At 35.5% G+C, this 21,903-nt stretch overlaps 1 protein-coding gene across 1 annotated transcript in view; it reads left to right on the top strand.

Moving 5' to 3' along the window:
- The window catches only part of ITFG1 (integrin alpha FG-GAP repeat containing 1), an 86,855-nt gene that overhangs the window by 56,258 nt on the left and 8,694 nt on the right, over nucleotides 1-21,903 (top strand). The window contains exons 11-14 of the mRNA XM_082005665.1: nucleotides 3,949-4,099; nucleotides 4,548-4,656; nucleotides 8,565-8,608; nucleotides 10,536-10,614. Coding sequence (XP_081861791.1) covers nucleotides 3,949-4,099; nucleotides 4,548-4,656; nucleotides 8,565-8,608; nucleotides 10,536-10,614 — 383 coding nt within the window. The remainder of the gene's footprint in view (nucleotides 1-3,948; nucleotides 4,100-4,547; nucleotides 4,657-8,564; nucleotides 8,609-10,535; nucleotides 10,615-21,903) is intronic.

The following is a 21,903-nucleotide window of genomic DNA, read 5'->3' on the forward strand; positions in this document are numbered from 1 at the left end:
CTGATTATTGTTACAGGGAGATTTTTTTCTGGTTGTGTTACTCTTCAAAATTTTGTTAAAAGTAATAAGAAGGTCATAAACTTGTCCTTTGTAATTGTAGCATGTAGTAGAAATAAAACATGGAGGTAAATACTTTGATTCTAGCGATGCTTGTCTATTAAAGCCCTAACTAACATGAGGACTCAACTGGCAGCTCACAGGCCAAATCCAGATGTCAGGAGTTTTTCCAAGAAAGAATTGAACAGCTGAGGAGTGAAACACCAAACAGCTGATTTCTCTTCCCTCTGCAAACAGTAAGGCACTGCAACTGTCCCTGTTGCTGCAGCCTTTCAAAAGAATAGCCCACATGCTAAGATTTCCTCCTCCCATGCTGGGATGTAGCACATAGGAACTCCCATATCGGCGTGGCCCTGGGAGTGGGCTGGGACCGAGAAGGATCAAGAAAGACATAAGGTGGCTAACAATTACTAAGATATATATGAACATATACACATATATAGATATATAGTTTCTGGTTTCCATTAGTGTTCATTATTTTAGCTTTTGATTACATAATTTATTACTGGTTTATTTCAGTGTTTATTTTTTGTCTTGTACTGAGTCAAGTGGGACTCACTTGACTGTACACATGAAAAAATGAAGTTTGGGCACAAAGAGAACTGGTTATAATATATACAGCCTTCAGTGGAACGGGGAACATAGCTCACCTTGAAAATTAGATGGAAGTTTAAAGTAAAGTACTAAGACTGTTTACATACGTGGATGTGAGGAAGGATGCAAGTACATTGCCTTCTTTTTGTCTGTATTTTGGGGGCAAACCCAAAGACTGTCCCCCACCACCAAATGAGTGCTTTTTGTTGTTTTCCTCTATTCAGTGCTGTGTGAGTGCATCCGTTTGCTTTTTAGAGGTACTTATTTTGAAATTGTTTCTAGGTGTTGTAGATCATTCCTACATACTCATGATAAAATCCTTATCCAGTATGTTACCAAAAGATAAGGGGCTGAAAATACATGAGGAAAAGGAAAGTCACGTTCGCTCAATTTCAGTCAAAACAGGAGGAAATACTTACACATATGTAAATGTATCAAATTAGTATTTTCAGCAGAAACTACTAATATTTCAGGAGTGTATTTTAGTTGGCTGATGCTGTTCAAATATTAATGGCAGGATATACCGTTCAAAATTTTGGCCAGAAATGTGAGGAAAGTTAAGAATCAAATTGAATCATTTTAGAATGAAATGTGAGTTTGTAACTTAGTTCCTTACTATAAATTCTGTCAGTTTTTTGAAAAGGGAAAAGCAACATGGTATAGAAGACACCCCAATGATATTCCCCAGTTAAAGCATTTGTTTAGAAGATACTTATTAGATAAGTTATTAACCCTTCTCATCGTGCTTTTCAAAGACGCTTTTAGAGGAAATAAGAGGAATTGAAGGCTGGTATAGAAGTCAAAATAATTTGAAGACATCAATAAAATAAGTGCCAAGGAATTGCTTGGAAATTGACAGGAAAGAAGGCTCAACTTTAATTATAAAGTTAATAATATCTAGTCTGTCAACAAGGAAAAGAAAACTTCTCTACGCTTCCAGTGAAGTGATGCGTTTCTGTAAATTCCACTTTAAAAAAAAAAAACAACAAACAAAACTTAAAAGAAGTTTAATATTGCAGCTCATGTTTAAACCTTGTTTTACTCCTCCTTTCTCAACAATAGTAATAGTTTTCATTAGCTTTAGAATTTCATTATTTTTGTTTGTTACCCTGCAAGCTCTCAATTTTTTTTATGGTAAGCAATAACACCAACTCTTTAAAAAAATAAAATTAAAAAATCAGATTTTAACTTCATATGACTCACAGTAGTGAATCTAAACCTATGTGTAGGTACTTGTAGGTATAGTTAGCATTTGCTGTAGCTTAACATTTATATGTAACATCTTTGAGTTGTTACTTTTACTAGGCAAGCTTGTGTTTTTGTTTCAAAAGGGAACGTATGGACATAAATCGGTAGTAGTATGAAATGAAATTTCCTGCTGCCTACTAAGATAAACATTAGTAGACTTTCAGCTATATTCTGAGTAGGGAATCTCCAGATCTCTGCTGCTCTGCCACAAGGATGCTACATCTGTGAACTTTTTTTTTCCTCTACAAGATAGCTCTATCGTGCACTTTTCAGTCTTCAGTATCTGTTTAGGGTTTGAGGTGGATTTTTTTTTCTGTTGTTTGTCTTGTGTTTCTCTTGTTGATACAGAAGAGTGAAGGAAAGTGGCATTTCCCTGCTCAGTGCCACTTTGATTAATATTTTCCTTTTTTGTCACAGTGCAGCTGGTGTTATGTTACTGTTTGTCAAGTTTGTGATGTTTTCAAAGTCAGTAAATGCACACTACCAAGGAAAGGAAATAAAAAAGGTTCCTGTAGTAAATAAACTTCTTGCGTCTATCCATTCACAAGGCTTATAGTTTAGACTTGACCAATACTCCATACATAGTGTCACGCAAGCTTGATAATCTTTTGTCTTTTAAATAATTATCATCTAGTAATTTTTGGCAATTTTAAAAAATGTGAACTGAAAAAAGTCTTTCCCATTGTGGGTTCTGAAATATTAACTTGGCAACACGCAAGGAAACTGATACGCTTTGTTGTCAGAAATGTGTTTTCTCAGGATAAATGTTTTGCCCTCCTCTAACTCTTTCAGAAACGGATGGAGCAGAAATATGAATATTGTGGGATAGGATTCTTATGAATAGCAAATTATCTGAAGTATACCATAGAAGCAAATAAAAATAAAAACTTTCCGAAGGAGAAATGCTCGTGTGTGCGCGTGCATGTGTGAGACTCCATCCTGGACGCACTGGATGCCATTAAGAATCAGGAAAACACCTTGTCAACCTCTGAAACAGCAGAAGGTCATAATGAAGAAGTGTTTTTGATTATTGCCCTGGGCTCTGCCATGCTTAGCTAGCTTTACAGAACATTGTCTGCTCCACCTCCTGGCTCTGCCCCCAGAAAGAGAGGAGGAAACTTCATCTGCTCCTGTTGCCAAGCCAGTGATGGATTCTAGTGGGCTCCCAGGATACAGACCTGCCAAAGAATCAGACTCCCAGTTGGTGAAGTCTGACGGTTTTCACCGTTCCAGTGCGAGTGGCAATGTTACAGTATCAGAGGCAGCGAATAATGCTATTAGCCGTCAGCGTGCACGTACGAACCTTGCGTCTCCCACTGACCAATGGGCATGTATTAGATAAATCCTTCAGAAGGGAGATTTTGCTATATGAGACCTGGTACTCTGGTCTGCTGGTTTCTTGTTTCAGTATTACAGCCTGTCTTTCTGTCTGTATTAGTTGTATGTCAGCAAATGTCCAGTTTGGTTTGTCTTATCCTATTTTTACTGTGCTAGTAGGTTGGGGTTTGTGTTTTCTGTTTTTCTTAGAAACAATGGAAAAATACCAATAGAGACTCGGTTTAATCTTAAATTAATTTTAAAACATCATGCAATGTGTAAGAAAATTTATTAATGGAACTGGGCTGGGAAGAGATTGTCATAAAATAATGAAAAAGTACTGAGACTTTTTAAGTAGTATTTAAGCTGAAGGACCGTGGAGGGATTAAGGAAAATGCCAGATAAGTGTGCTTGTACTTGTTTCAGAATGAAGTAAGAATATGTTCAAGTCTTTTGAGTGGATGGTTAATGAAATGATTCCTGCTGATTTGGGCCCATTTATTTAGTGTATTCATTGGTTTAAGTCAGTCAGGCATGACATAATGGTTATAATTCTCTCTATAAAGTTAACATAAATGCTTATGGATTTTAAAGTATCCGGTGGCTGCTAGCTTTGTTTTTATTGTACTTAACTTCAGTAGACTTAAATTATTTAGTTACAGTATTTTTGTAAAGTCTATTATTTAGACTGTTTATCACAAGTAAGCTGTTTTTTATATATATGTTTTACAGCAATCAACAAGCATTTTTACTAGAAAATGTCCCATGCAATAATGTAAGCTGCAAGAGTGTACGTCGTATGTTTAAAGTTTTTTGGGAGCTCTCAGACCTAAATCAAATCAAGGATGCAGTGGTGGCAACCTTCTTTGACATATATGAAGATGTAAGTTCAACCCTTTACTACAGCAGACAGCATCTCTCTCTCTGTGTTGCTGTATCTGTGTGCCATTGACAGACCGCTTTGTAGTGCCTTCAACCTGGGAAATTCACTCTTGAGATGCTCCCTGGATGGGGAGCACTCAACAGCAGCCCATCACTGCCTAAAAGTTTGCTGCCCCTCTGTATGCTCCATTTGAGCTGCCCTCTTCAGTTGCAAGAAGCCATGGAGCACATGCATTGTCCTGGTTAGCTGTGGATGGAGCACGCTGTCCTAAATTGCCATAGATTAGTAAAATCTGAAAGATACTAAAATTGGTAGTGAAGGTGTAAACTTTGCTGCACACAGTCTATTTTTTTCCTTTGTATCTCTAAGGGAATTTTTTTGCTAAATTTAGATGTTATCTAGAGTAAATCAGCATTCTAACATAAACTCTTTTTTTTTTTTCCTCTAGGGAATCTTGGATATCATTGTGCTAAGCAAAGGCTACTCCAACAATGATTTTGCTATCCATACGTTAAAAAATAACTTTGAGGCAGATGCCTATTTTGTTAAAGTTATTGGTAAGTTATTGCTGTATAATCAAGTCAAAATGGGACCTTGAAAGGAATGTATTTGAGCCTCTGTGTATGGTAATTTTAGAACAGAAAAAACACAGCGTGGAAAATATTAGGGATTGCAGTAATCTCTTGTTGCAGAATGTGAACTTGGATAAGTTGGTTTTGTTTTGTTTCAAAGGGTTTTTTTCTTGGTTTTATTTTAGTGGACTTATTAAAATGCAAGGTAACTCTGCCCGCTATTTTCAACACTTTACCTGTTTTTAATATCAGTGTTGACCCCAATGACCTTTAAATAAGTGTTCATAATCTCTTCAGTATGTATGTTTTTGTGGGGTTTTTATTGTTTGGGGGGGGGGGGGGTTACAAGAATGCATGTCTTATTTCACTTGTTAACTAGAGGCAGACTAAATCTTTTCCTTTCATCCTGGAGCTTTCTTTCTGCATCCTAGCAAAATTCTAAAGACAGATACTAGTCTTTAAAAACTCATTTATCAGCTGGCTTCTGAAGGAAAAACATGAATTATCAAGTGTCTAAAAATATGATCTGCAAGGAAATAGCACATGGAAACAAGTTATTCAGCCCAAAAAAGAAATGTAAAGAAGACCCATGTCTTCGATCCATAACGATGCAGAACAAGGAGGGAAAAGTGTTCTGTTTGTCCATGCAGGATACAACATAAAATAACAATCTACAAAGAGTAAATAGTAAGAATAATTTCCTAAATGACAGCTTGTGAAGTACTAACATACTAGTTATGTTAGTACTTCACCAGAGAAGCTGCAGAGTTACCAACACTAGAGGTCCTGACAACTAGATTAAGAAATTATGTAGTATATTTAATCGTTTTTGAGGGAGAGGGTTGGACTAGCTGAACGTATGAGACCCCTTCTAATGAATCATTTGTACAATATCTTCACTTATCCCCTCCTCACATAATATAATGTCAATATTAAAATGGAGTTAGTTCTACACATACCTATCCTTCCAGTTAGATTTTTTTTTTTTTTCTAATATGTGACGCTATTTAAAATTTGGAGCAAGATTAGCTCATAAATCACTAATTTGAGAAGAAATATAACTGTGTTTGCAAATATAAATATGTATGCTATAGTAAGGCAGAAAGGAACTGGAACAATTTACAGCAATATTGACTTGAAGGAACATGCTTTGTTTGTCTACAATGACTGCCTTTTTATCTTGCCTATTTTCAGAAAGCTAGGCAGGAAACAATAGCCAAGTGCTCTCATTTCCTTTTGTGCTTTGAGTGGTTGCAGTCTTTTCTTTCTAGTGGGGACTTCTGTCTTTTTTGCTGTACTTCTGTCTTATCAAGCCTACTCTACTGGAGTGCTTTTCTATATCATCTGGAAATGATTCAGAATCTAGTGCAAAATGGGCTGGCTTCATTTCAGCGAAGACCGGCATGGTGTGTATTTTGCTTATGCTGTATGATCTATTCTGAGAGCCACTTTGTTTCCATGTGTGAGTCAATTTGGTGTTTTCAACCTAAAAGCAGGATGTGGCACAAAACACGAGAAAAGCAGAGAATGACAGTGAACGTAGCAAGGGTGTGTGAATTAATTACAGCCTTGCTTTAAAAGGCTAGAGTTAGGTTATTATATTTGTAAGTGAGAGTAATTAGGTTTTCAAATTGCATGCCCTACCGTGTTCTTCCAGACTGCAAAGGTGTTGAGCTTTGAGCTCATTGCTTGTCTGTCTTCCTTGATTTTTTTGAGAACGAGTGAAAAATGAGGCTGTACGTGAGCTTATGAGGACAAAGCTAAACAGGAACAACCAAAGGTTCACCTTCAAAAATTGCATTTGCCTTCGTGTTATTTAAATGCATCTAATCCTTCTAAAGCACACATTCTGCATGCCATAAGATAAACAGAACTGCAGCTACTACTGTGGACTGATGAATTTATTATTTTCTCCTTAGCCTGAGCTTTATTCTCACTTTAGTAACCTATAATGATTTGTCATGTTGATGGAAGCCTTCTTTTAAATAATACTGTATATGGGTAGTGTAATTCCCATGAACATGCAGAAAGTCTTCTAGGAATATCTTATATTTCACAAAGCCCTACCAGAATTATAATCATGTGATATTTTAATGGGGAAAGGACTAATTTGCAACATTCTTTTTGTTTCACTCTGTGTAAATCTATCTTAAAAATTGGAGCAAGGTTTTTTTTTTTAGCACCCTTTTAGGGAGTATTTTAGCATAGCAAACCCCAGGAAATGGAAATTAATGAGTGGTCTAAAAATAGTTTTACTGTGATACAGGGGAGAGTATTTCTAACGAAACATGCTTTGTGCGAGTTGGTGTATTAAAAAATGCATTGTGTTGACTTATTTGGCATATGGACAATGAGAACAGTTTTGCTCATCATAACCGATGTCAAATGTACTTGGTCACATTGTTTGTTCCAGTAGTGAAATTGAACAGCAAATTGCAGTGTGCCATTTTGCGTCAAAATGGGAAGGGTAGGTTCCACTTGCATACATACCTATGTATAAATATAAACAATAAGCTCATAGCTTAAAAAGTCTATTTGTTGATACACGGTGTCTTCAAATTCTGCTTTGCCACACCTTCATCTTACGTGACCAAATATTTTTTGTGGACTGTATAAAAGTAATAGATTTTTCTGTATTTGGAAATGTCAACATTTTGAAATAACAAGCAAAGAATGATAACTTGGGAATCATGACAGCTTTTAATATCTGCACACAAAGTATTAGAAATGTTCCTTCACTAGAACAGTGCCATTTCTGACTCCAGTAGGGAATGATTTGTAATCGTTCCAATCACTATTACACTATGAAGATCTTACGTGCACTTTTAGTATTTGTGTCCCCAAACATTTTGTACCTGAAACTCCATGGAGCCTTAAAGTAGACAAAAAATGCTTAAAAAAATTCTGGTGGTTAGGATGGCCTGCCTTTAAATCTGGTCCAAATATTAATTTTTGCTGTCTGCCACACTTGTTTTGGGATACCTTAACTCATGGAGAAGTTATGTTTTTACTTGGCTTTGATACTGCCTGATCTGTATCCTCTTCCCTGCTTATAGCCATTATTGGGCTACTGCTCAACCAAACTGTTGTCATTTGAAGTCCAAATGTTGCATCAGAATGACACCTTAGATTTTGTGTGTGTGTGTGTATGTTTTGTTGTTTGTTTTAGAGGCATTTTAGTACTGATGTTCTCCTACTCAATGTGACAAGATGTTCTAGGTTGTAGAACAGATGGCTTTTATTGTCCATCATTTAGTTCATTATAAATGAGTGTTTAACAGATATTTCTGTAATTTAACTGATTTTTTTAAAAACTAGTAAGTTTTAAACAAGTAATTGAACAACTGTCACTGGCTTTAGATCTTAAGTACCATTATAGACATCTCCCTATAATACTTCTGAATTCATAGAATAAGTAGGTAATGGGATTTTTTCTATTACAGCTTTTGTGAATTGCTTTAAATCAAGTTGTAAAACTATCCCTCGTATAGAAGGAAAAGCCTTTATTTACCTTTTTCCCAGTTAAAGCAGTAAAGCTGAATCTCTGCCAATATTTTTAAGTGGTTAGAACTGAAGAGTAATGAATGAAATGTACAGTCCACTATTTTAAAAATATTTTAATTTGGAATTTTTTTAACTGGCAACTTCCCTTTTAAAGCTGGTTAACCAATGAGGTATGATAAAACAGTGACTAGCTAATAATTTTTCTGCAAAGAACTATACTTCAAACAGATTAGAAATTTGTTTATACATTAACATATGTCATATTTACTTTCTTTATGTGTTTTAACATATACCTGACACTATTACTACACTTCAACAGATGTCAGAGGTAGAGCTTGTGAGATGGCTTGTTAAAATAACCCATACAAGCTCACTTTTTGTTTTTGCAGTTCTCAGTGGCCTCTGTTCTAATGACTGTCCTCGGAAAATAACAGTAAGTATGACAATAACTTTGCATTACTATTTGGCTTCAAATAAGCTGAGGTCTAATTACACCAAAAGCTCTCCACATACCAAGACAGTTATTGACTGGAAGAATGTGTAATCCAAACCATGATTGGCCAAGTTCCGCATATTTGAGACCCATACCATTCGCCAGCTGCCTGCTCAGAGACTAAAGCAGTTGACTGATTCTGCAGTGAGCTTTGTTACCCAACATCATGGGGGCTGGGATATACCGGCTACAAGAAAAATGTCTGTAATACAGCTGGATGCCCAAACTGTGTTGTGTGCCAAGTCTTGTTCTGGGTGGTCAGAAAGGCCAGGCAAAACTGATTATGGGACAGATTCAGCCATATAGCCACTTCTGGACTAAAATACAGTAAGTGGGTACAATGAAGGATAGAAGGGAAGGCAATATACGTGGTTCTGATGATCCTGCAGATAGCTACATATATGTATGCTGATTTCTATTTTAATTATTTTAATCGTCTCCAGAGATGCTGCAGCTCACCCACCAAACTTTCAGTTAGCAAATTATTTAGCAATGTTCACAGTGAAAGTTGGCCTAAAAGAGGAACTTGGAGCAATCAAAGCTAGCAGTAGCACTTCAGTTCTGCAAAAATATGAATTTTAATTTTGATTTGAAAATACAAGAACTGCTTCAAATGGGACCACCTTTTTCTTCAAGTGTATTTTAAGACATAGGGTTTAATTTCTGATATAAAGTAATAAGGGTGTTTGATAGTATTATTAGCTTAATTGCAAAACTAAAGAGAGGGTTTAAAAAGCAAATCTTCACAACAGATGTTGGTGAATATTTCATTATCAAGATCATTGCAATAATATTGCCTCCACTGTAGAAGTTCTCTGTCAGAAAGTTATAGAAAGGACATTATGCCAGAATACAGCTACCTGGTGCAAAAAAACCCCACCGCAAAACCAACCAGTTTTTCACCTTATGTGCATATCTTTCATAGATATACATCAACATCACCTTTTTGGTCTCCTTACTCTTCATTCTAATCAATTATTTTTCAGCCTTTGATCCCATCTCCCATCATTATCACATATTCTTATGGTTTAGAACTTACTGTTTTTTGAGGCATGGTGTGAAACGTGTCATCTCTTCTTTCAGTGTTCTTTCTGTAATTCATCTGAAAGATCTTTACTGGATTTGATATCCTAATAGCAGCTTGAATTCAGGATTTAAAAAAAAAAAAGGAAAACTTAAAAAAAATCTATTCCTACAGTTGTCCACCTTCCTCTCCGTTCCCCACCATAGTAGATAATTAGGGGAATTTCTTACTTAAAACCTTCACCTTGTTACTTAGGTGAATTTGTTTCAAAGGTCCCTTTGATTTTTTTTTTTTTAATTATTTTTTCCCCCTAACTGTACATTTTCTCTCTCAAGAGAATTAGCTTAAAATAGATATTGGTACTTGACAAGTGACTATTCAACCACTTTCATGAATTAAACAAAACACTGCTAAATAATGATAACAAAATTTTGAATTTGTGTAGTATTTTTCAATTCTGAAAAGCTATCAACATAGTGCATTCTCTCAGACAACATAAAATGAGTTCTGCTTGTTCAGAACATGCAGTTTTTCCTTTGAATTTCTAGTTTGGGGGTTTTTTTATTTGTAACTTCCAAGGAAACATGTAACATTTTGCCAGAGGACTGCATAGTGTTGCTTTCTTCATGAGAAACTAAACATTACATACACAACTGATAAGCCTTATTTTGAAAATTAATTTTCACATAATGCTATGACCAAAACAGCTGCAAGATTTTTGAAATTATCTGTGTGAGTAGGAAACAATTTTCTTTGGTTTACTGTTTTATTACTGTAGCTTTATCTGTTCCTGAAATTTTGCCTGGGGCTGTTCTGCTTGTGGTTTGTTTTTTTCCCTTATAGCCTTTTGGTGTTAATCAGCCTGGTCCTTACATCATGTACACTACTGTAGATGCAAATGGATACCTGAAAAACGGGTCAGGTAAGATAACCTCATAATGAGAATACACATGGCATGGTCTGTCTGTATATACTTCTCACCAATCTAAAGAGTTGGAAAGAAGTCTACAGAGTGAAATGGGACTGGGTTTGAATGCTGTCTTCAGTTTACAAGGCCAAAACTCCCTAACTTTTCCTTCTTACTTTACAGATTGCATATTTATTACAAACACTGCAACTGCACTCTTTTTTCCTTTTTTCTGTCCCATGCAAATTGGGTTTGAACAGTTAGCTATATCTTGTCCAGTCTGAAAAATTGTTGGGTACAGTATCATCAGTTTGTGAAATAGTGTAAGCTTCTAATGATTTACTTTTTCTACCAGTTCCTTAGCAATTACATATTAAAAAACAACAGTGGCCTTGAAATACCTAAATATAATTTTGTAGCCACATGAAAAGGATCAACATAATACTGAGTAAACACAGGACGTATTTTTTTGGAGCTGTTCACTATACCTGGCAGGCTAACAGACATCTATAAAATCATGAGTAGCCAGGGGAAGACAGCGAGGGAATGGATGCATTCTTTCACATGATACAAGAACTACAAGGTATCAAAGAATCATTAGATAACAGGGTCACAATAAATGGAAAGAAGCAGTGCTTTATGCAACTTGTAGCTTAACTAAAGGTTTAATTGCATGAGGTGTTGCAGATGCCACAGTTCACGAGTCCAAAAACAAAGTAGACAAGAATAATCCCCGGTCCAAGCAGAAGAATATCATGGGTTTTATGCAACCTTCCTAGGTAGGTACTAGTGACTCCTAGAAAACACAGGTGACTGTACTAAATGGTCTATTAGTCTAACTTACGACTGTTAATCTTATGACCACATCTCATAATGGACTCTTGTCGCTTTGGTGAAAAATCCCAAACTCACAAGCCAAAATATCATCAGAGTATGCACATCTGTAAATTGCACCATTTTGACTCCTTCCCAATGGTGGCAGTCAACTGCATCTGGCACTCAAGTCTTATTTCAAATTAAACTCAAATTTTAAAACAAAGTTTCCCGTAGTTTGCTGGGGAAAAGGTATTATGTATAACGTTAATTTAAATAATAGCAGTAATTTAGGGGAAAAATGCTGACTTAAGGTCCTAAATCAATGATAATGCTCTCACCTTGAATACTGTGCTCAGGACTGTTAATTCCACCCTAGAAAAAATAAAAAGAAACAAGATGTCCTGAAATACAAACCAGATAGCTGCAAAAACTTACCCTAATATTCTGTAGTACTTCTGTATTTGTACATGCTTAAATATGGGTTTGAAAGCTTGGAAGTATTAGCCTATGTTTTAATCAAAGTAATAATTAATGCTAACATGAAAATGCAGAGTATTTTTTCTAATCATTGCACAAATTCTTTTTAACCAACTAATCATCCTGCCAGTTGTACACCCAGCTTCATCGCTCTCAAGGTTTTCTTCATAAGCTAAATTTAAAAAGAGGTTACATTTTTAGTTAGAAACACTTAAAACGCCATGATGATTTTAGAGGTTTTCAGTTACACTACATGCTGTTTGACTATCCGGCCCAAGTCCTTAGGCGGCCAGTTCACAGCCTGTCTGGTTAACCATATCAGAAAATACTGGTAAAGGCCTACACAAGATCTTTCTCCTTATCCCTGAAAAGCCTGGATTCCTGTGGACATGAAACTTAGTTCAGTATGCTGTCTTTTTGGTTATTTGTGGTCCTTAGTAACGTCTGAATCCACGAGCTTACTTAAGCCCATTTTAACTGGAGCATACATGCCTCAGATAACACTCTTACCAGTTCTGTGAAAATCAGCAGTTTGGTAGAAGACAAAATTCCACACAACAAAAGACTGTACTTGGAGATCAACAGTTATTTGGTCTGGTTTTGTCCTCAGGATGGCCAGATGGTCAGCATGCATGCAGTTGCAATTAGCCATAGCCTGAAATGTTCTTGCCCAAGCAGTAACGAGGGAGCATAGCAGAAAATAGCTTAGTGTACTGTGGAGAGTTCACAGGGAAATAGAAGATCCTTAAAAGGTGTTGCAGGTTCCACAGAGGAAGTAGGGCTGCTTGCAGAGACACACAGGATTCATATAAATACGGACATCCTTAGTTTCACGGTTTCTGTCCTGGTTTTGAAGGCATTTTGCCTCAGGACAGGTTTCTAAAGATTCCTACTGTGTTATCCGTATTACTTGAATCCACACTGGAGTGCCTTTTCAGTTCTTGATGACTGGGTATCTTATTTTTTGTCCTCTTCTTGCTTCCATGTTGCATATTGCCCATAGAGCTGAGTTTCTGATAGGATATCAGTAAGACCTATACTGTTAAATACAAGCAGTTTTGTTGAACCTATTCCTTTTTTTAAAGACACACGAGTACTTGTTTTTCAAAATAAAAAAAGTATAAACAGTTTGGAATGCACTTCATATCTTATGAAAGAGTAAAAACTTTTTTACTTTCACAAATTCGTGTAATAAAGATTGTAGTTCACTAATCTCTCCTTATGCTGTTAACTAAGCTACTTGCAGTTGATCCCTGCCCCTCTGTGCTCTTGGGGGTTAACTTCTTGGAATATGGACCTATTGATAAAGCTTTTTCTTGAGAGTTGCTCTCAGAGTTACTGGAAATTACTATAACTTCTATATTACAAAATTTCTTTCCAGCCCACCGCTACAAGTTAGTTGAGTGCATTCATTGGGTGAACGTGCATCTAAATGAAGAAATCAGTGGGTTTAAAGTTGTGTAATCCAGCGAGCCTGAAGGAATAAATAGGACTTAATGCAGGCCTGCCTAAATTTGGTGCACCCGTATGAATATAAACTAACTCAATGAAAACCCAGCTTCGTAGTTCCTTTGGCCATGTGACTTATGATCAGATACTTACACATAATCTTATTACCAGAGAATCAGGCGTACTGATGAATAACTGTTTGCCTAAGTAACAAAAAAGACATTTTTTTTGCCTAAGAAACACATTAGTAAAACCATCGAACTGACCCTTTTTTTCTTCCTTAGGAAAGAGCTATAAAATGGCTAAGTCAAAAAAAAAGTATAACCTTTACTTAGATCTAATTATACTGATTTAGATTCATTGTTTGTGTAATCAGAATTTTTTAACTCATGTTATTTATTTGTAATTAACACAGTCTCAGACTTAGAAATCTGGTATTTTAAGTGAACTCATACAATACACTTAAATCATGTCTATCAGCTAGTAGAATACATTAATTAGATTCTTTAAAATATTTTATATTTGTGATATTATAAATAGTAACTGTAGAGGACTGAAACTTGGCGTATCTGGATGATACATTACATGCTACTTTTTAAAATAAATTTTATTTTTATAAATTGACATAATTTTAATTGGAAGATGACAAAATAATGGATTTGTGGGATCTCAAGTGCAGAATATCTATTGAAAGGTTAATTCACAGCAGTAAAACTGGTTCTAAACCCCACTGAGGAAATACAAGTTTAGATGGGTTTGGTTTATGTATGTTTGACCCTTTGGCACTTACTATTTAAGCAAGCTTATAAAATAACCCAGTGGCAAAATAAAGATGTTCTTCTAACTATAGACCTCTGTGTCATGGAAGAATGCACATAGCTTACAAATTCCTTATATCTGTGGGGAATAAAGCTCGCTTAAAATTTGGATTGATTTCATGTATCATTTTCTTAATTTTTTTTTCTGGTTCTGTCTACCAAAACCAAATCCATTTTTCTTAAACGTTATCTTTAGGGTGTGGTGAGTTTGGTTGTTTGGGGGTTTTTGAGGGGGTGGGGTGGTGCTTTTAGGAATGCAGTGTTTTTACAATTGACTCTAAGAAACAGCTATCAAATATGATTTAATACTGCTATAGTACCATTCATCTTGGCTGCTACCATATTTACAATAATAAAAACGTAACAGAGTCCACTCATGATGAATTTCCTTTTCTGTTTTGGCATTATGAAATAACAGTAATGAATTCCAAGTGCATTTATGACCCTAGCAGTATTGCTACAGGGAATTTTATAATACTGTCTGTGATCAGTTTCTGAACTGTAATATGTTAATAGATTTTTTGAGTCTGTATAATTCCTGCAAGAACTTTCCAAAGTTGCATTTTCTGAAGCTATTATATTAAGTTTGTAGCTAAGCTTACTTCTTTTATAAGTCCTACTTGTAAATTCAGTAAATGTTCTTCTAACTAGAATTATTGGCCTACAAGTTATTCTCTTGAAAAACAGTCTGTTACTTCAGAACCATATTCTAGTTGACTATCAAGAAATACCTCAAGTGACACTTCTATATATGTCTACTGGTGGGCAATACCAAACCGACGTGGCATTTTTGGGCCATATATAAACTTACAAAACGTGTTTTCCACATTAAGCTTTTAGAAGTATGGCATCAATGTGCTATTTTATAACTAATTTTCACTAACTTATTTACATTTCTTATATAATATCACGGAACAATCCATATCTAAAGCTTTTAATTATATGAAAGCAATAATGAGAGAATCTGATAATTTGTAATCATATTTTTAAACAAATTCATCTCTCTCCCAGGAAGTAAAATGAGTAACCACATAGTTCTTTTTCTAATGAAAACAGTGCTCACCATTCAAATTTTTTTTTCAAGTCAGCTGATGCTATTTGTTGTCTTTACCAGTGGTTTTTGCCTGGACCGCTGAAACCAAACTATCCAGTCACCTTAAGTTATCCTTCCAGCCCTGGGCTAAAGTAAATCATACAGTACTCAATAAAATGTCCACCATGCTGCTTCTGATCTTCCCAATTCTGCAGGTCTTTAGTTCGGAATTATGGTATCTTTCACGTATGCAATATTCATGCAGAGAGTAAAATAAAAAGGCACATATGGCTGTCCTTATCTAATTCATTTTAAGGTTCTTTGATCTGCCAAGCCTTAACTACAGGAAATTTGCATAATTATGAGGTTTTTAAAAAACATTGTTAGAATTATTCACTCTCCTATTAACATTCCAGTATGTTGTTAAAAGATAGCAGAATAGTAATTAGCACATGTTCTGTGCTTTTACTTTCACATTGTTCAATTCACTTGTAATCTTACAACAAGAAATAATGTTAAATTAACTACAAGGAATAGCAATTGTCAAAATGAGCATTAGAATTGAGAAGTACTGGGTGTTACATCTGTGGCTAGTATCTCCACAGACCACCTCTCTTTGAGGAGAAATTCAATTGCAACAGCTTCTTCAAATATTTAAGGAATTTTACACTTGAGATCAGATGAGGTCCAAGTGTAAATCTGGGAGAAGTACACAATCTCAAATGTAAGTCATGCTTTCTGATCCATTTCCCGCAATCTGCCTTTTCCACTCCCCATTTCTTTTGGAGTTGTTATTTTTAAGGAGACCCCTCAGCTGACTGTAAGTGTCAGCCTGAATTTTCAGCTCTACATCTACATTTCCAGGCTTTTATTGGCTTCTAAGAAATTTCTAATACCATTCTGACATGGTGTTTTTCAGCTGAATCCTGTAAGCAGCAATGCACAGTATAAAGTAGAGTATAATATCTAAAGTTGGGCATAGAGTAAACTGAAGCTGTTCTAGGGGCAGGGAGGGGGAGGATACATAAAATGAATTTAGTAAAACTAAACAAACGCAAGTTGTTGGGCTTTGTTGTTTTTTTTGTTGTGGGGTGGTTTGTTTTTGTTTTTTAAACTTCAGCATCCTAAAAAAATTATTGTTGATAATAAAATTGTAGCCCTACTAAATCCTTTGGTTTTGAATAGAATTTTGCGTAATGACCGATGCCGGTCAGATTACTGCAGATTACAGCTATATGGCTATTTTAACAGTTCTGACCTTGGCTGAAATGCAGGCATGTCCTTTTTGCAAGCTGAAGTGGATCCCGATAATGATCCTTTGTGTTTTCTTGAGAAGGCTATCTGCTTAATATGTTTGTTTTCATTTATTTTATTACCAATAACACAAACTCATTTTCTTAGAACTAATGTCCTTGTGGGCCCAGAACAACATAAATAAGATCAAGTACTTTAAATTTAATATGGAGTAGCTGTTAATTTACTGAAATGTTTTCAGAAACTGCACAAGGATGGATTCATATGGTAGCACCAGCACAAGACAGGCATTTTAAATTTGTTATTGCAATGTTGCCTGGTCAAGCGCTGAACAAGTCAAATGACTGAGTAGTCCTGTAGAGACTTTATACTATGAACATCAGGCTGCCTTTAGCTATCAGCTTCTTTTTACCATTTTTCTTTCTGCTATCACAGAACCACTACGGTTGGAAAAGACCTTTAAGATCATCAGGTCTCCAACCATCAACCCAACACCACCATGCCCACTAAACCACGTCCTGAAGTGCCATATCTACACATTTTTTGAATACTTCCAGTGATGATGACTCCACCAGCTCTCTGGGCAGCCTGTTCCGATTTTTGACGACTCTCTCAGTAAAGACATTTTGGACAAAGGACTTTAATCACCATTCATATCCCTTCCCCTTTCACCGCAACCCAATTTTTCTGTCTTCTTGCTTGCTTTCTCCCTCTTCTGTGTAGCATCTGAACCATCAGCTACCTTCTCTCTTCTCCTTTGTAGGAATTCCTGGCCATGAAGACAGGCAGATAGAAGTATGAGCCTGGTAGCTATACATTGCCATAACCACAGCGGTACTGGCTGACTCCTTAGTGTGTTGACCTGCCAGACAGCTGAGGCACACGCACTCACAGCTCCCTCTTGCCATTTTTGTGATAAGGACACCTATGGCAGGGAGGGCCTGCTGTTCTGTGCAGTGTGTGGCATACCCAGAACATTTTAATATATTTTTTGATGTGCCACATGTCTTGTGTGTACCAGATGAAGCCGGCAAGCCAGGCTTAACCTGGCTGTAGCTTCAGGTTGATGTATTGTTTCATGTTTTCCCTTCCACTTAAAATAGGAGAATATCTTCTGTGTTTCAGCTTGTGCTACGGGCTTCTTAATTTTCTCTCTTCAAGTAAAAATATGCCAATAGTGTTTGAAATAAATAGGGTCGTAGTTGCAGTTTGTGTCTAACAAAAATATTAACCCTGTAAGCCAGAAACAACAGAACAATAAATGCTTAAGGTTTACTCAAAGGTCAATACGCATACATAGGCATAATATCATATGAATAGATAATTGAATTGCTAGTATGGATCAAGTCATAATTTGTTTAAGCATCCATATGACTGAAGCCGTATGGACCGATAGCCTTTGCAATTCTCATTTCAGAGCTCATTTTGCTGGTTTTCCTTGGTTTTGTTTTGAATGACCTTTCACATGCTGTTAAGTCGTGCCCTTCTGGTTTTTTGAAATCAGCTTACTCTTCTCTGTTGTTGCATTGACTTCTCATGCTGTTTAACTAAATTGGATTGTGAGGTGAACACAAATGTCTACCAGCTATTATAGCAATAAATTTAAATATAAACATTGCAGTATGTACCAGACAATAGCAAAATAAGCTTAATTTCAACAGCCATTTGACATTGCAGGATTCCTTATGTGGAATTCCACTACATAGAAAGAAGAGTGTGTTCATGGAACAAGCTGGAATCATTTAATAATTGAATAGCTGGATTCTGTTACGAGGGATTTTATGGTTGCTGTAGGTGATGGGGGATACCCTGCTAGTATGTTTTTCTGTATAATTCTCTTTTGTTTAGAAAACTTACTTGAACTCATAATGTTGCGTGCAATATTGCCAAACTTCAAATATTTAGGTATTACAAATCGGACAACTTTCCCCTGTGCAAAGGGTCGGAATATCAGCAATATGATCATGTTATTGTTTTTGTGGGGTTTTTTAAGAGTTTTTAAAGAATTTCTAGTTCTACTTCTATAATTTTATGGCATAGAGTTAATGAAAACACATTTTCATATAAAGGTACCAGATTTGGAGTTTGGGCTTTCAGAAGAAGTATCACAAGTGTTAGCAGCACTGCAAGTAATAGGTACCAAAGTGGCAAGTGTGCGCTTTCAATCCACTTCCCCCAGATATTTCTGGAACTCCAGGAAAAGATATTGCAGAAAAAGTTGAGAGGTGCAATTGTGTACTACATTAATCTAGAATTTCCTGTTGTGTGGAAAAGAGGCAAACAGCTAAGTCAGAGGAGGACAGCCTCAAACCTTATGAAGCTGAAGGTGCCATTGGATAATTTTAGGCAGAAAAAATGCTCTTTCTCCACTATACTTTTTTTTTTTCCAACGAGTGACCTACAACTCCAAAGGCAGTAATAAGGGAACTGAAGTAAAGCTTTAATCTAAAGCCAAGGAAATAAAATTTTCCAACTTTCTAAAAAGCTTTCAAGTTTGGAGTAGTTTGGTTTTTGGTGGGGTTTTTTTTGTTTGTTTGTTTTTTTCCCCTGAAAGCTGTTTTGTGAATTCTTATGCATGTTACACAGGTATTTCATTATCAGTTATATTTTCCCTTTCTTTTGCAGTAAGTGGTTCTGGCAATATTTTCAAATAAAATAAAGAACTGCCAGCTTCAAAAGATGGGGAAACACTTTGGTGTGCAATGTAGCACACCACTGATGATCGCTGTAAATATCACTGTAGCGTTTCAACTATGCAGCTTAAGTGATGCACATTCACTGTGAAATTTTACCTAACTCTTGAACTGGCAGTCTTATTCCAGCTGTTCCATGCATGTTGTTCACAGCTATACAGCAATTCGTGCAACTTCTGCATGTAGTTTTTTGGAATAACTTTCAGGTTTTCTAGGATGCATATGTGTATCTAATTTATAAGAATGCAGTCATTCATGTGTTGACCTCAATATTAAGGTAGACGATGGTACAGAGAATTTAGATGCAAGTCTGATACTACTGGCTGCAACTCAGGTACTATGTTTTACACAACGAACTGGGTTTTTTTTACCAGAAAAGCTGCCTACATTGTCAACAGGTGAAAAGAATGTATGTCTAAAAGGAACTCCTTGTTATATTTTCTAACTTGGTTAGATTTTTTTTTTAGTTTTTTTGACAAGTTGATTCACACTTCACAAATAGCTTCAGTTACTATTTTGGTGAATGTATTAAAGCTTCTGATAAATGCATAATTTTGCAAATTAGATGAAAAGAAGCAATTGGAAGAAATAATGACATAACATTTTTATTTATGAAAATACATTTAGCTATTCAGACTTCTAATATATTGAATTTGAGGGACTTTTAAAAGCCTAAATATTATTACTGTATTTTGAATTAATCAGAATGGCTTTAATGGACTACTTAAAAGCAAATTATATTTTGTCAAGAAAAGTGTAATAAAAAAAAAATCAAAAGAATGGTGCTTCAAAACCACGGGTTTGAAATTGGTGTTTCCATTAGTCTTTCAGCTCTCTCTAGTGATCTTGTATGTTCTGCTCTATTATTCCACAAAATAAGCTTATTTAAACTGACTGAACAACATAAGTTTTGTGAATCTATTTATGTGGGTTCAAACTGTCTGTAAATCCAGCATCATACACTATCAGATCTGTTTAAAGAAACAATAGGAAGCATTACTTCTACATGTAAATGGACTCACTTTCCCTTCATAAAGTTAAATTGGCTTCATTTAAGTGCTTATGCTGAAATAAGCTGTTGAGGACATTGCAGTTTAACCCTGGGCATAGTGGGTCACTCAAGCTTTCAGCAAGTTTACATCAGTATAATGGAAATGGAAGGGAAATGCCTTAATTCAGATATAAAAGAACAAGTACTGTATATGTCATAGATGACACATCATTCTGTTTTTCAGTCAAGACTTTCAAAAGGTTAATGATACATTTTGCTTCAAATTTTATATGCCAGACTTCAAAAATAAGGAGACTAATTCAGAGGTGTGCAGAATGATTTCTGAATATCAAACAGCAAAATTCTGTAAGGTTTGGCTGCCCAAGATCATTAGCTATTTCTTAAAAATTTGGTCTCTGACAGGCTGAAACCACTGAAAATCTTGTCTTAAAATGTTGAGGTTTTTTACTCTGCCCAAGGTTTTTGAAGCAATAAACATAGTGACTTAGGATTTAAAACAAAAATATAAACACCAACACCTATACGAATACCATAGCCCATGAGATCTGGCTGCTTCCAAATAACTTTTTTGAAACAAGAAGCATAAGGCAAAAGACATAGTGTTGAATACTCTTTAAAGTAGTATTAAAAAGTAATAATGTACAGCACAGACAGGAAAAGGTTTTTTAATTCTTGTTTATAGTAACAGTTCTACTGATGAACCAAAACAAGCTGTGAAGCAACAGCCACTTTCTCCATCTTGCTTGCATGGACTTCCAAAAGGTTAAACCACCACCTTAGTATAAGAAATAAATCCCACCTTCCTGCTTGAAGATGGAATGATATTTTCAAATCTTCTTGCAACAAGAAGAAAACTGTTTACAGTAGTTTTACAACTGAGCAAATAGCTAGAGTTGCTATTAAATTAAACTTGAAATACTTTCATAACTAAATTAATTACCGGTGACTGAGAACTTCAGAAATTAGAAAAAGCTGTTAACAGTACTCTGTAATTTCTCTTTTTATTTTTAATCTTTGTTCAAGGTTTTTGTTTCTCAAATGAACACTTGTCATTTCTTAATTATGTTTGCAATTCTAAGTGGAACATTTGAGTAACCATCAAACTCTTGCAGGATTTATGATAGATATAGGTAAAGCAAGAAATAGTGTCAAAGATCTCATATTTGTAGTCAGCTTTGAAGTAAACTAGAACCTTCTATATGGTGTTATCCCAAGTCCTGCTTAGCTAATATCTCCCAGTTTTTAAAGGCAAATAAAAAGAAGGTATGTGCACATTTTCTGCCTGCTATGTAGAAGAAAACGTTCCTTTCTGACCTTTGCAAGTGATCTATTTACATCCTGAAGCATTTCATTATCCTTATCTTAATAGGCATAAGAACCAGTGTTAGTAGCCATGAAATTATTCAATGCTTTTAAGAATTCTAGCTGCAGTATCTGCCCCTCTAACCTCTTTAAGGCTGACTGCACACAGTGTATGACCTTTTTTTTTCATTTCCTTTAATTTAGTTGACATTCATTTCATTTGTATGATGAAAGAAAAAAAGGAAGATCTTAGTTGCAGTCTGCTCATAATCCTAAATATTTCACTCAATAGTCATTTTAAAAGCTTTTCAATGTTAAATATTACAGCAGCACCTTGTTCTTCTGGGAAAAGTCCATCAGAATTCAGCATTAGTGAAAGAAATTCTTAAAGAAAATCTCTTATTATGTTATAGCATGATCAAGTAATACATACCTTGTTTGGTTTTATAA

Source organism: Phaethon aethereus (genome assembly GCF_964289735.1).
Source record: "Phaethon aethereus genome assembly, chromosome: 13".
Lineage (NCBI taxonomy): Eukaryota > Metazoa > Chordata > Aves > Phaethontiformes > Phaethontidae > Phaethon > Phaethon aethereus.